Source organism: Ovis canadensis, chromosome 11 (assembly GCF_042477335.2).
Source record: "Ovis canadensis isolate MfBH-ARS-UI-01 breed Bighorn chromosome 11, ARS-UI_OviCan_v2, whole genome shotgun sequence".
NCBI classification, from domain to species: Eukaryota; Metazoa; Chordata; class Mammalia; order Artiodactyla; family Bovidae; genus Ovis; species Ovis canadensis.
The window spans coordinates 50,305,255-50,319,083 of NC_091255.1; the positions used below are offsets into that span (position 1 = coordinate 50,305,255).

General features: G+C 49.7%; 1 protein-coding gene across 1 annotated transcript; it reads left to right on the forward strand.

Annotated features, from left to right (window-relative positions):
• Positions 1–1,569: 1,569 nt before the first annotated feature.
• On the forward strand, positions 1,570–8,700 carry GAST (gastrin). Its single transcript, XM_069603706.1, has 3 exons — positions 1,570–1,623; positions 8,152–8,367; positions 8,514–8,700. The coding sequence occupies exons 2-3, from the start codon at positions 8,157–8,159 to the stop codon at positions 8,615–8,617; spliced, it is 315 nt and encodes a 104-aa protein (XP_069459807.1). The 5' UTR covers positions 1,570–1,623; positions 8,152–8,156; the 3' UTR covers positions 8,618–8,700.
• The last annotated feature ends 5,129 nt before the right edge of the window (positions 8,701–13,829 follow it).

Here is a 13,829-nt window from a genome sequence, read left to right on the forward strand (position 1 = left end):
CAGAAGTGACCAACCACGTGGCCTGGAGTGGGGAGGAAAGTGAGGCCAGGAAGGGTAGGTGGTTTGCGAGGACTCAAGTGGGAGAGGAACTGGGCATCCAGCAATGGTAGGTTCAGCAGGAGCCAGGCTTAAGGAGAGGGGGTGGAACAGAGGTTGTGAGCAAGCAGAGTCATCAGTACCCAGAGACCAAAAGGAGAGATTAGGTTCACAGCTCAGCCTCCTCACCTCCTACATGTGAGACCGGGGGCAAACAAGTCAACCTGGCTGACCATCTCTAAAATGCACCTGTGTACAGAGTCCTCTCACGGGTACTTTCAGAATTTTTTTTCCCCGCTCAAAACCACTATCAGGAATTCTCTGGCGGTCCAGTGGTTAGGACTCAGAGCTTTCACTACTGGGGGCCCTGGTTTAATCCCTGATTGGGGAGCTAAGATCCTGCAAGCTGCGAGGCATGGCCAAGTAAATAAAACCACCACCTGACATTGCTAAACAAAACACTTGCCAATATTTTATTATTTAAAAATTCAAACACACAAAAAGTTGGATTTTAATGTGAATATTCATATACCCATCACCTAGATTCTATGTTATATTTTGCTGTTCTTGATCTCATATCTATCGCGCTGTCTATCTTGTTTTTTTCATGCATTTCAAAATAAATGCACAGTACACTTTGCTCTAAGCACTTCATTAACTAGAGTTCAGCATTTGCAATAGTTTTTGTAAAATAAAATTGGCACACCATGAAATGCACAAATTGTAAGTGTGCACTCAATGGATTTTGACCAAAATGTGAGTTCAGTGGATTTTGACACTCTGTAAACAGAGGTTAAAGCATCTGCCTGCAATGCGGGAGAGCTGGGTTTGATCCCTGGTTCGGGAAGATCCTCTGGAGAAGGAAATGGCAACCCACTTGAGTATTCTTGCCTGGAGAATCCCATGGACGGAAGAGCCTGGCTGGCTGCAGTCCACGGGGTCGCAAAGAGTCGGACACGACTGAGCGACTTCACTTTCACTTTCACTTTTCAAACAGGGTCCCAGGCTTGATTTTGAGTATTTAGTGAGATAATAGGCTCTTATTCAGCAGGGGGAGACATTCACGTTAAGATATGGGAGGCAAAACAGGCCCCAGGGTGGAGGCCAGGGTGTGACCAGGGCTGTGGGAGGCAGAAAAGGTGGGTAGAACTGAGGAGCTGGTGTGAGGCCTGCCTGCAGGAGGCGGCACAAACCTGCAGGGGAGGAAACTCACCAAAGACAAGGAGGGAATGGATATTCTGGGAGTCAGCCAGATGCCGCCCCGCTGAGGATAAGCCTGTGGAAATGAAAGCACCAATGATGAAAATAGCAGCTCTTACTCAGAACTGGGGGCTTCCCCAGTGCCTCAGCAATAAGGAATCCGTCTACAGAGCAGGATACGCAGAAATGCGGGTTGGATCCCTGAGTCAGGAAGATCTCCTGGAGGAGGAAATGGCAACCCACTCCAGTATTCTTGCCTGGGAAATCTCACGAACAGAGGAGCCTGATGGGCTACAGTCCATAGAGGCCGTAGAGAGAATTTGCCATGGGTCAGAGACCAAGTGAAGGCTACAGGCATCTCCTTTAAGCCTCACCACTACCCTCCATGTAAGTAAGCCCCCTCAAGTCTGTGTCTCACCTTAGATGGCATCCAGGAAGTGCCACACATGGGACTCGAGCTCAGGGTCAGAGCTGCCTTACCCCATCCTTTCTTTCAACAAATGGCAGTCCTGCACGCAGACTCCCGCCTGGGCCTCACCCCAGGTTCTGATGTCAGAGGACCCAGCTGCAGCCTAGTGTGGGAGGTGGGTTTAGAGCTCCCCAGGTGATCCTAAGGTGAAGTGTGGGCTGAGCACAGTACAGGCCCAGGTGGGCACCAGGTGAGGAGGTGAGGGACTTCCCTGGTGTCCGGTGGTTAGGACTCCGATGGCTAGGTTAGGACTTCTGGTGGCTTGGGTTCGATCCCTGGTTGGGGAACTATAAGCTCCTGCATGCCGCATGGTCCGGCCGAAAAAAACCAGGCTCCTTGCAACAGCCTTAAAACTAGTCCATGGGCTTCCCTTGTGGCTCAGCAGTAAGGAATCCGCCTGCCAGTGCAGATGACACAGGTTCAATCCCTGATCCAGAAGGATCCCACGTGCCTCGGAGAAGCTAAGTCCCCATGCCACAACCAGTGAGCCTGTGCTCTACAGCCCGGGAGCCCTAGAGCCGGCGTTCTGCGACTAAGGAGGCCACCGCAGTGAGAAGCGCGCCACAGCTAGAGAAAAGCCCGCGCAGCAGGCGAGGCCCAGCATGGCTGTGAAAATAAATAAATGAATGAAAGTGTTTAAGAAAGACTAGCCCTGCTCTCCTCTTCCCCTTCGTGAGTGTCAAATTCCTTCCTCCTGCCCAGCCTTTCTGAAGGTGAGAGGCAGGGCCAGGGAGCGAAGGCAGAGGCTAAAGCTTGGCCCGAGAGCATCGTGTGGGCTGTCCTCTCTTGGTCCTGCAACCTCACGACCCTCAGACAGCAAGTGAGGCCAGAAGCCATGAACCCACGTCCCCCTCCCCAGCCCCTGCCCTGGGAGGGACAGGGATGCCCCCAGTGGACACGAATGGTGCCCAGGTGTCACTGTCTGTCCCAGCACCTTCACACCCTCCAAGGTCCCGTCACCTGAGGCGGCTGACTGAGTCATCATCAGTCTCTCCTTTTTTTTTTTAATATCAATAACCGATCAGGAAGGCAAACATGGCCTCCCAGACAGCAGCTCGTCAGAGATTCCCCAAGGCTGGTCCTGGCAGGCGGGAGTGTAGTTGGGGGCATTGGAGAGAGGCTGCCCTGGAGAGTCTCCCCGCTCAGGGAGGCTTCTCCCCTTGATGGGGAACCATTGTTATGGTCTATTTTTGTGTGTTCTCCTCCCCAAGAATCTAAACTCCACCAAAGTCATGAGAAGGTCAGTGATAGTCACCTCTTATTCCCGGGGCCTCATCCAGACCCTGGTTTTCAGCACACACTCAGTAACTGAAACGAAAATGGACTAGAACAGCCAAAAGCTTTGAGAAACATCTCTCTTAATCGCCTTGGGAAAATCACCTACCAATTCACGCAGAGCCTGTTCTCACTGACGGAAACCTTCAAAAGGCTGGAACCCCTCGGACTCACTGTCTAATGTTGCCGTGATAAATGAACACAAACTCAGAAGCTTGAAACAACACAAATTCAATCCCCCACAGTTCTGATCGGAGTCCAGGTACAGCCTGGCCCGCTGGGCCAAAACAAGGTGTCACCAGGGCTTCCTTCCTTTCTGGAAGGGCCAGGAATAAACCCAAGTTCAAGTTCATCTGAGTTGTTGGCCGAGTTCAATTCTTTGCGGCTGTGGGGGCTGAGGTCCCTGTTCCTTGCTGGAGGTCAGCAGGGACCACTTCGGTCCTTAAGGCCACCTGCATCCCTCGTCTCGTCCTCCCTCCATCGTGCAACCAGCAAGGGCTGGTCCTTCACACTCTTCAACTTTTTTGCTTCATCCTTCAGCCACATCACTTCTGCTTCTAGCCGAGGACTGCTTTCTGCTTTTAAGGGCTCATCTGATTAAACGGGGCTCTCTCCAATCATCCAGGATGAACTTCCTCTTTTAAAGTCAGTAATCTTAATCACACGTGCAGTGTCTCTTTTGCCACATCTTCTCAGGTCCCAGAAACTGGGGTTGTGGGCCTCTTTGGGAAACCATTATTCTACCCTCACTGGGAGGAGAAAGATCCCAAAACTAGGAAGATAGAGACCTGAGTTTCAGGCCCAGCTTTCCTTGATCGGTCGTGTAAACTCAGGACAGGGATCGCTTCGCTTATCTGAGCCTGTTTCTTCATCTGTAGAATGGGGACATGCTCACACTTATGTCCAAGGATTATGGTGAAGAGCAACTACGTTCATTCTTGCAGAGGATTTAGTGCCTGTACTCTGCACTGTTGTTACAGTGAGGACAGGGGAGGGAGCTGGGCCCCAGGTTCTGGGACCTGCTCTTCAACTTGGTAGACCCAGAAATTGGATTTTCTGGTGTTATAGAGCCAGGATTCCACACCTGGCCTCACCAATTCCAAAGCCCTCTGCACACCAGTTGGTGCCGGCCTCTGAGAGGCCCGGCCTCCACAGCCTCCCTCCCTGCCTCCTCTTTCAATAGCAACTCAGGGCAGGCATCCCTCTGAGCCATGGCAAGCAGGAGGGAAAACCTTCGATTCAAAGACACTGCTTTTTAGGGAATGATGTTCTTCAGTCCTTGGAAGGGAAGAAGCTACCCTGTGTATGCAAGATCTTGTCACATTCACCCTTCACTGCAGCTGTGTGAGATAGGAATGAGTGACAACCACTTCACAGATGAGGCTAACTGAAGCCAGAGGGGCTAAGGGGAGGAGATGCAAACAGATTAGATGCCCACATTGTTCTATGCCCTGCGCTTTAGGTATATCTTCTTCAAGACTCCTCTCTAAATAATTTCCTTCATTTCCAGGGGGAGAAAACAGCTCAGAGAGAGAGAGCCATCTGCCCAAAGCTGGAAGAGGGCAGTGCCAGGAAACCCTTCCCTTTGCCATAGGACAAACTCCCCTTGTGAGAACATGCAGTGTCTGTGATTGCGAGACCCCCACCCGAGCCCTGCATGCCCGTGAGTGCCCGCTAGCAGTAGCCCTCCACCATCACCTGTTGAATGAGAGTACTGGCTTCTATTCTGTGCAGTGGCCACCCCTCTAGGCCAGAATACCGGAGTGGGTAGCCTTTCCCTTCTCCAGAGGATCTTCCCAACCCAGGGATCGAACCCAGGTCTCCCGCATTGAGGGAGGATTCTTTACCAACTGAGCCACAAAGGAAGCCGGTTGAGTGAGAGTACCGGCTTCTGTCCTGTGCAGTGGCCACCCCTCCAGCAACCAGCCTACAGAACAACCAAGGGAGCGTAACCCTCTCCTCAGCAGAAATCAAGTCTCAGTTCCTGTACAACCAACCAGGGCTCTGATGAAAGCTTACAACTTCCCGTTACCATAGCAATGTGAACATCTCTATTCCCCCAGGATGTGAGCAGAGCTGCTCCCCACCCCATCTTTCCTCCCAAGCCCTCTCAAAGTCCCTTCCATCTCTGAGATTCTGTGATTCAATTAATTATCAACAATGTCTGCCCCGTTTTTGTCATTTTCATGTACTCCATCTGCTGAGTCACTGAGTCCTGCTCCAGAAGAGACTGGTTATTTATCAGAACATTTGGCTACTGGTTGCCATGGACACCTCACAGCCTGCTTCTTTCATCACCTATTAATTCTCAGTAAGGCTGGCTGTGAGCGTGGGTACCATAGCCCCTTATACAGGATCCAAGGGACATCAAAACTCCCCCAGACAGGGAGGGGGCCTGTTGACACATGAACAAAAGCAAAATCTCTAGTCTCAACTGTGGAAAAATCGAACACAGCCTAGAGCTAGTTACATCCATCCAAACCAGGTCAATGCAGCAGTTTATCAAATAAGTCAACTAAACATACCACTCGATTTTCTGGTTTTCTGGCAAACGCTTTAGTCTGTTTGTTAACCACTTTAAGATGTATTTTTATATTGAAAGGTGCAGATTAATATCTCACTTTGAAAACAAAATGAGGGAGGGAGCCTGGAAGTGTACGAGCCTCAGGGAACTGGCTGAGGGCAGGGTGGGGGTAGGAAGGAGTAGGGGAGGAGGGGCAGACTTGAGAAATGATGGGGAGCCACAAGCTAAATCCAGCTCAGTGCAGAGAGCATCAATGGCATGGGAGGGGGGACACTCAGGATTCTCCAGGTAAATCAGGTGAAGGGGCTTCAGAGGCAACCAGGATGCAGTCACCAGGCAGAGAGAGGAGGGCCATCAGCCCACGGCCCATTGCTCCTGATAACCGTGACACATCCTGTTTGCAGAGCCTGACAGAGGGGACAGAGGATCAATACCTCACTCCACACTCACACACTCCCTGTTCTTCAAACATCAACCTGTCGTGAAACACGCTTTCTCTGAATCTAAGGTCACTTGGTTCATCTAAATGGGATGTGGTCCAAGGGATGATCAGCAGGTGTCTGACCCTAAGGACACGGCAAGGGACTGTACCCCTGACCCCAGGTTGTCTGTCTCCCACCCGCCCTCATGTCCAACTGAAAAACTTGCCCCCACCCTGCTCCTACCCCTCACCGTGAAGGTCAGCTCCCCTTCTCTTCCCCCACATCCGGATGACGATTGAGGACAGGGTGGGGCGGGGGTAAGGCACCTGTGCCCACCCCTATTCCTCTGCAGTGGGGAGCCTCCCCTCCTGGGAGGGGGAGAGGTTTGGGAGGGGCCTTGAGGGTTTATAAGTCAGGGCTGGAACACCCAGCAGAGCGGAGGAGTGAGGCTTCGGGCCAACACCAGCATCACCCACCTCCCAGCTCGGCAGGTGAGACCACCCAGGAAGGGAGGGGAGAGGCTGGGACGAGGGTTGATGGGACCCCTACCCTCATTAAGTTACCAGGCTCACATCTCAGTGTCTCCGGGGCTGAGACCCTTCCTTTAGCCCAGAGCTGGGTTAGGTCTCAGCTCTAGGATCCACCCTGGCATCCCAACCCTTGCCTTCGAGCTGCCCCACTCCCTCAGCCAGGGCCCTGCCCTGACTCTCTGACGCCATGCTCACCCCAGCCCTGAGGGGTTAGGATGAAGGCTATCCTCCCATCTCTCAGGTAAGAAAACTGAGGCCCAGAAGGAGATGTGACTTGCCCAAAGTCATACAAATTGGACAGGATTGGAACTGGAACTCATCTCAAGCTATTTCATAGACCAGCACTGCCTCATGGAACTTTCCATGATGGTGGTAATGTTCCATAGCCTCGCTGTGAGGTACAGTACTGGCCAGCCACATGTGCGCTAGAAATATGGCTATGTGAGGGAGGAATTCTTTTAATCTTTATTTTCATTTATTTATTTGGCTGCCCCAGGTCTTAGCTGAGGCCTGCGAACTTTTAGTTTCAGGATGTGAGATCTAGTTCCCTGAACAGGGATCAGACTTGGGCCCAGTGCATTGTGAACTGAGGTATAGCCACTGGACCACCAGGGGAGTCCCAGGGAATTTTTAATTTTGTACTAATTTAAATGTAAAGAGCCACCTGTGCCTGGAGGCTGCCATATTGGACAGCATTGCTCTAGAGCATAGATTTTTCAACTTTGTGTCTTTAGCAGAAGAACCCTTCCTCTCCCAAAGGAAATTTAACAGAGAAAACAGATGAAAAAAGTATTTCATGTATACAAATGTGTTCTTTGAAGGCAATATTCTTATCATTTGCTTTCAATATAGCCAATCAGAACAATGAGGCTGAAAGAACATGAAACTTTTGAATCCTCAGAATAGAATTTTAGATTTGTTTGAGCATCCATTTTATTTTTGTATTCTGGTTTTCCCAAACTTGGCTCACCTTGATACAGAGCTGCAAATGGTGACAGTTTCCGGGTCTTTTTTTTTTTTTCAACTGGTAGATTGTAATCAGAGGAGATGTGCATGCTAAGTCACTTTGTTCATGTCCAGCGTTTTGCGACCCCCATGGACTGTAGCCCACCAGGCTCCTCTGACCATGGGGGTTCTCCAGGTAAGAATACTGGAGTGGGTAGCCGTGCCCTCCTCCAGGGGATCTTCCTGACCCAGGGATCGAACCCGTGTCTCTTATGTCTCCTGCATTGGCAGGCGAGATCTTTACCACTAGCATCACCTGGAAAAAATCAGAGGATAGTCCTTAGTTAAATGAGAATGGCGGGAGAAACTTCCCTACCACAGTGGGACCCCACCATGCGGTGAAGTTGCTGTGGGCTTCAAAGAGATGCTGTGTGCTTCTGAGTGTGTATATCTCATCCATATTAGTATTTAGAAGTTCACTTAAACCGCAAGACTTTAACATAGAGCCACTCACATGGCCTCAAATTCTACAGAACAGTTTGGAAAGCCTTGCTCTGAGTTATAAATTCCTTGCCTTTAAAAAAGGCAAAGGTTGAGATTGGAGGATCAGGGGAGGAGATGGTAGGGCCAGGAGGAACGGTCCACAAGCCCATGGAGAATTGCTGACCTGTCGGCAGGGAGGAGGGTCCACCCTGCCCCCGGGTGCCTGGACAACCCCACCTTTAAGCTCAGTCCCTCTCTCCTTTGCAGACAAGATGCAGCGACTGTGTGCTCATGCGCTGATCTTGGTGCTGGCTCTGGCCGCCTTCTGCGAAGCTTCTTGGAAACCCCACTCCCAGCTGCAAGACGCGCCCGTCGCTCCAGGGGCCAATAAGGGCCAGGAGCCTCTCAGGATGGACCGGCTGGGCCCAGCCTCGCACCCCCGCCGGCAGCTGGGGCTTCAGGACCCGCCACACATGGTCGCAGGTAGGAGCTGCTGACAACCGTCCCTGCTTGCCTCGCCCTGCCTGGTTTGGCCAAAGCACCCAAAGCCTGGTGGTCCTGGCCACGGTCTCTAGAGCCTAGATGTCCTTTCCCCCATCCTCACCTCCTCTCCCACCTCTGACCCTCAGACCTGTCCAAGAAGCAGGGGCCGTGGGTGGAGGAAGAGGAAGCCGCATATGGATGGATGGACTTCGGCCGCCGCAGTGCTGAGGAAGGGGACCAACATCCCTGAGAACTGAGCCTTGGAGCCCAGTCACCTCCTGGCCCAGCCCAGCCCCATGAAACACACATCAAAATAAACTAGCTTCCAATGGATCAAGTTGTGCCAAGTGTCACAGGGCAGGGGATGCAGGTTGGGGCAGGGCTGAGCTGGGGAGGAGGGTTGAGTACTACTCCAGGGGCAGAGACCATGGCTACATCTCCTCCGTGTCCCCAGAGCCTAGCACGAAACAAGACTCTATAGTGCAGGGACTTCCCTGGTGGTCCGATGGTTAAGACTGCGCTTCCAGTGCAAGGGAGATGTGGGTTCAATCCCTGGTTGTGGAACTAAGATCCCGCATGCCACGCAGCTCCCCCCGCCAAAAAAAAAAAAAAAATCACTCTATATTGTGTTTGGGAGAATAGACAGCAGTGTCACAACCAGAGTGAGCTTTCTAAAAGAGAATCAAATCACACCACTCCAGTCAACCCTCCAGTGCTTCCCATTGCAATTAGAATACAACTTAGGCTCGTTGGGACTTCCCTGGCAGTCCTGTGGTTAAGACTCTGCTTCCACTACAGGGTACAGAAATTCAGTCCTGGGTTGGGGAACTAAGATCCTGTATACTGAGCGGTCCAGCCAAAACAAGAAACCTAGGATCCTTGGCGAAGCCTTCAGATCTAGCCCCGCCGTCTTCATCCCCCTCATGGATGCCAAATTTCCTTCCTCCCGCCTCTTCCTTTCTGCCACTCAAACACACCATGCTCTCTCCTGCTCTGAACCTTTGTTCTCATTGTTCCCCGTGCCCAGAATGCTTTTCCCTGGGCATGAACATGCCTGGCTCCTCTTTTTCTCCCAGGTCTTGGTTGAAAGGCCTTTTCCCGAGAGGCTCGCCCTTTCTGCTCCTCACCCTTCACACACAGCCTCCAGTAGTCTCTAACCATAGCACAGTATTGTTCGTGGAGCACACTTCACAATCTGTAGTTGTCTTGTTTGCCAGTTTATTCTCTGCTTCTTCAGTCAGAAGGGAAACTCTGTAAGGGTGGGGACCGTATGTCCTTCTTCCCTGCTCTATCCCAGTGCCAGAACAGGAGGTACCCCATAAATATTTATCACATGGATAGGCAAGCGGCTGGCACACACACTTGGCATCTCATTCATATTCCCTCACTGCTCTTATGCCTGTCACAGCATCCTGCCAAAGTCACTTGCTACTCTCCACCTGAGGGTTTTGGCAATGTAAAGCAGCCTGGAAATTCCGGGGAGCTAGTGCCTCTGGAAGCATCTCTCAGTCAATGACAGATTGAAAGCTGGAGGATAAATACCCCACCTCTGGGACTCCACTGACAGTCCAGTGGTTAAGACTTCATCTTCCCGTGTAAGGCTAGTAAGGCTCCCTCCCTGGTGGGGGAGCTAGGATCCCACCTGCCTTGTGGCCAAGAAACAAAAACAGAGGCAATATTGTAACAAATTCAATAAAGACTTCAAAAATGGTCCACATGAAAAAAAAAAATCTTTAAAAAGAAATGCCCCAGCTCCCTCACCGCTGGGGTGGTTAATTCTGAAATGTATACTACTCTGCCTTGCAGAGATCCTCAGCAGGACTCAGCCCTAGTTATCCATAACAGTCACCTGATCAGCAATGTCCTTTCTTGGCTCCCTTCTCTTCCCCGTCTCATATCCTCAGGCTGCTCCTGGTGTTTCTTGAGACGACTGCTCAAATAAATGCTTGCTCTCAAATCCTTATCTCCCAGTCTGCCTCCGGCGGGACTCATCCCAAGACAGTGGGTACTAGGGGAATTGTAGGAAGCAAACTCTTATGATGGGATTCTGAGATCGGGTCCTGCACCAGTCAGACTCCATTGTTGTGTTAAGTGGGATGCTCATAACTCCTGAAACGTCACAATCATCTGTGGGTTTTCTCATCTTACATCACAACTCCATTCTAGTGAGCCTGCCTCTCTGAGCCTTTTGACTCCTTCCTCAATACTCTGCTGAGGCAATTCAGAAGTCTTCAACTCAATTGCTGTAGACTGTTGTTTTGTCTGAGCTTCAGGGAGTCATTCCCAGTGAGGCATTAGGCTTCAAGTGTCTTTGCCAGGAAATTAAATCCTGAGTCATAAGAGAGCACCCTTGACGCTTATATCAATAAACTCTCCCCTGGGAATCCCCTGGTGACCCAGTGGTCAAGACATTGTGCTTTCACTGCTGTGGTCCAGGTTCGATCCCTGGTTGGGGAACTAAGATCCCACAAGCCACATGGCACAGCCAAAATAAAGTAAAATAAACTTTCCCCTGGTGGCTCAGATGGTAAAGAATCTGCCTATAATTCAGGAGACTGGTGTTTGATCCCTGGGTTGGGAAGGTCCCCTGGAGAAGAAAATGGCAACCTACTTGGAAATGGAAATCCCTACTTGTCCATTGGAAATCCCATGGACAGAGGAACCTGGCAGGCTATAGTCCATGGGGTCACAAAGAGTCAGACACGACTGAGCAACTAGCACTTTCACGTTCCCCTAGCCAACCATTCTACCATTCTGCAGTTCATCCTCCTGGATCTACCAACCTCAACAATCCGCTCCATGTATGTTGTCCTGGTTCCTGCTGATACGTATTATTCAGGTTATTCAGATCCTGCAGCATTTGGGGGTGAACAATCCCTTTCTTCAGTTATGTGGGGCAGTACTTCTCCACATGCTAGGACCTGATGTTAGCTTTTGATTTAGAAGCCCTGAAGGGAGGCAGGTGCAAAACTCAAGAAGCATCATCGTAGGAGGCATCAGCCTCAAGGAACCTTTGCACTCTCCAGGTAAAGGTAAGCTGCTCCCTTTTGACAAGATAGAGGTCCTTCTTCCAGCCCAAAGGATTCCTGGAAACCTGGATTTCAAGATTTTTATTTAATTGAAGTATTGTTTATTGATACTGTTGTGTTCACTTCTAGCGTACAGCAAAATTGTCCAATTAGACACACATACACATATCCTTTTCCGCTGTGGTTTATTACGAGATATTTAACTTGTATGCAGAGGACATCATGAGAAACGCTGGGCTGGAAGAAGCACAAGCTGGAATCAAGATTGCCAGGAGAATATCAATAACCTCAGATATGCAGATGACACCACCCTTATGGCAGAAAGTGAAGAGGAACTCAAAAGCCTCTTGATGAAAGTGAAAGAGGAGAGTGAAAAAGTTGGCTTAAAGCTCAACATTCAGAAAACGAAGATCATGGCATCTGGTCCCATCACTTCATGGGAAGTAGATGGGGAAACAGTGGAAACAGTGTCAGACTTTATTTTGGGGGGCTCCAAGATCACTGCAGACGGTGACTGCAGCAATGAAATTAAAAGATGCTTACTCCTTGGAAAGAACATTATGACCAACCTAGATAGCATATTAAAAAGCAGAGCTATTACTTTGCCAACACAGGTCCATCTAGTCAAGGCTATGGTTTTTCCAGTGGTCACGTATGGATGTGAGAGATGGACTGTGAAGAAAGCTGAGAGCCAAAGAATTGATGCTTTTGAACTGTGATGCTGGAGAAGACTCTTGCAATCTCCCTGGACTGCAAGGAGATCCAACCAGTCCATCCTAAAGGAGACCAGTCCTGGGTGTTCATTGGAAGGACTGACGCTGAGGCTAAAACTCCAATACTTTGGCCACCTCATGCGAAGAGTTGACTCATTGGAAAAGACTCTGATTCTGGGAGGGATTGAGGGCAGGAGGAGAAGGGGACAACAGAGGATGAGATGGCTGGATGGCATCACCAACTCGATGCACGTGAATTTGAGTGAACTCCAGGAGATGGTGATAGACAGGGAGGCCTGGTGTGCTGTGGCTCATGGGGTAGCAGACAGTCGGACACGACTGAGTGACTGAATTGAACTGAACTGATTGAACATACTTCCCTGTGCTATCCAGGCCCTTGTTGTTTATATATGTTTTATATAGTAGAAGCCGCCTGCCAATGCAGGAGACACAAAAGACATGGGTTCCATATCTGGGTCTGGAAGATTTCCTAGAATAAGGGAAAGGACAACGCACCCCAGGATTCTTGCCTAGGAAATTCCATGGACAGGGGAGCCTGGCAGGCACAGGCCATGCGGTTGCGAAGAGTTGGACACGACTTAGCACACACACGCACACACAGAGAGTGTGTATCTGCTAGGCCCAAACTCCTAATTTATCCCAACCCTTTTCCCCTTTGATAACTGTAAGTTTTTTTTTTAATGAGGTAGGGGATTTATTTATTTGTGCCTGACTGTGGGGCTTTCAGGATCCTAGTGGGGCTTGTGATCAGGGATCGAACCTGGGACACCGCACTGAAAGCGCTGAGTCCTAACCACTGGGAATTCCCCATAAGTTTGTTCTCTGTGTCTGTGAGTCTGTTTCTGTCTTGTGGATAGGTTCATCTGTGTTGTATTTTAGATTCCACCTGAAGTGATATCATACGGTACTTGGTTTCCTCTTTCTGACTTTTTCACTTAATAATCTCTAGGTTCATCCACGTTGTTGTAAATGGCACGGTTTCATTCCTTTTCGTGGCTGAGTAATAGTCCATTGTATATACGTGTCACATATTTGCTATTCTTTCATTAGTTGATGGACATTTAGGTTGCTTCCCTGTCTTGGCTGTTGTAAATAGTGCAGCTATGAACACAGCATGAGTCTTTCGAAATTAGAGTTTTCTCTTGATACATGCCCAGGAGTGGGATTGCTGGATTGTATGGCAACTCTATGTTTAGCTTTTTAAGGAACCTCCAAAAGATTGGAATTAAAGGTGCCATTAAGGCACTAACTTGGGGATGTACACTGGAGGCGGGGATGCAGAATGTACTTTGAATCAGAGGTTCTTAAACAGTCCTGTATCTCTGACAGCTAGAACACATGAAGCCAGGAATCAAGCAGAAAGTGGCCCCATGACCATCTCTACCAGGCAACCACCTCAGAAATGTGTACTTCCTCTGCCCATGATTCTGGACAGTTTTGGACTAGAAATCCTGGTTCCTGGCAGGAAATGTTTCCGCAAAGGAAAACAGTAAAGATTCTCCTAAATCTAAAGTTACAGGGGCTTGCATTAAAAAGAATGAAATAATGCCATCTGCAGCAAGGTGGATGGACCTAGAGAGCAATACTAAGTAAAGTAAGTCAGACAGAGAAGGAGAAATATCTTATGATATCCCTTATATGTGTAATCTAAAAAGAAATTATATAAATGAATTTACAAAACAGAAACAGACTCACCAAA

What these genes read in the sequence shown, in the direction of transcription:
- GAST (XM_069603706.1), top strand. Translation starts at nt 8,157, where the DNA reads ATGCAGCGACTGTGTGCTCATGCGCTGATCTTGGTGCTGGCTCTGGCC. An exon ending in CCCGCCACACATGGTCGCAG is followed by an intron (nt 8,368 to 8,513) that starts GTAGGAGCTGCT and finishes TCTGACCCTCAG; the next exon opens with ACCTGTCCAAGAAGCAGGGG.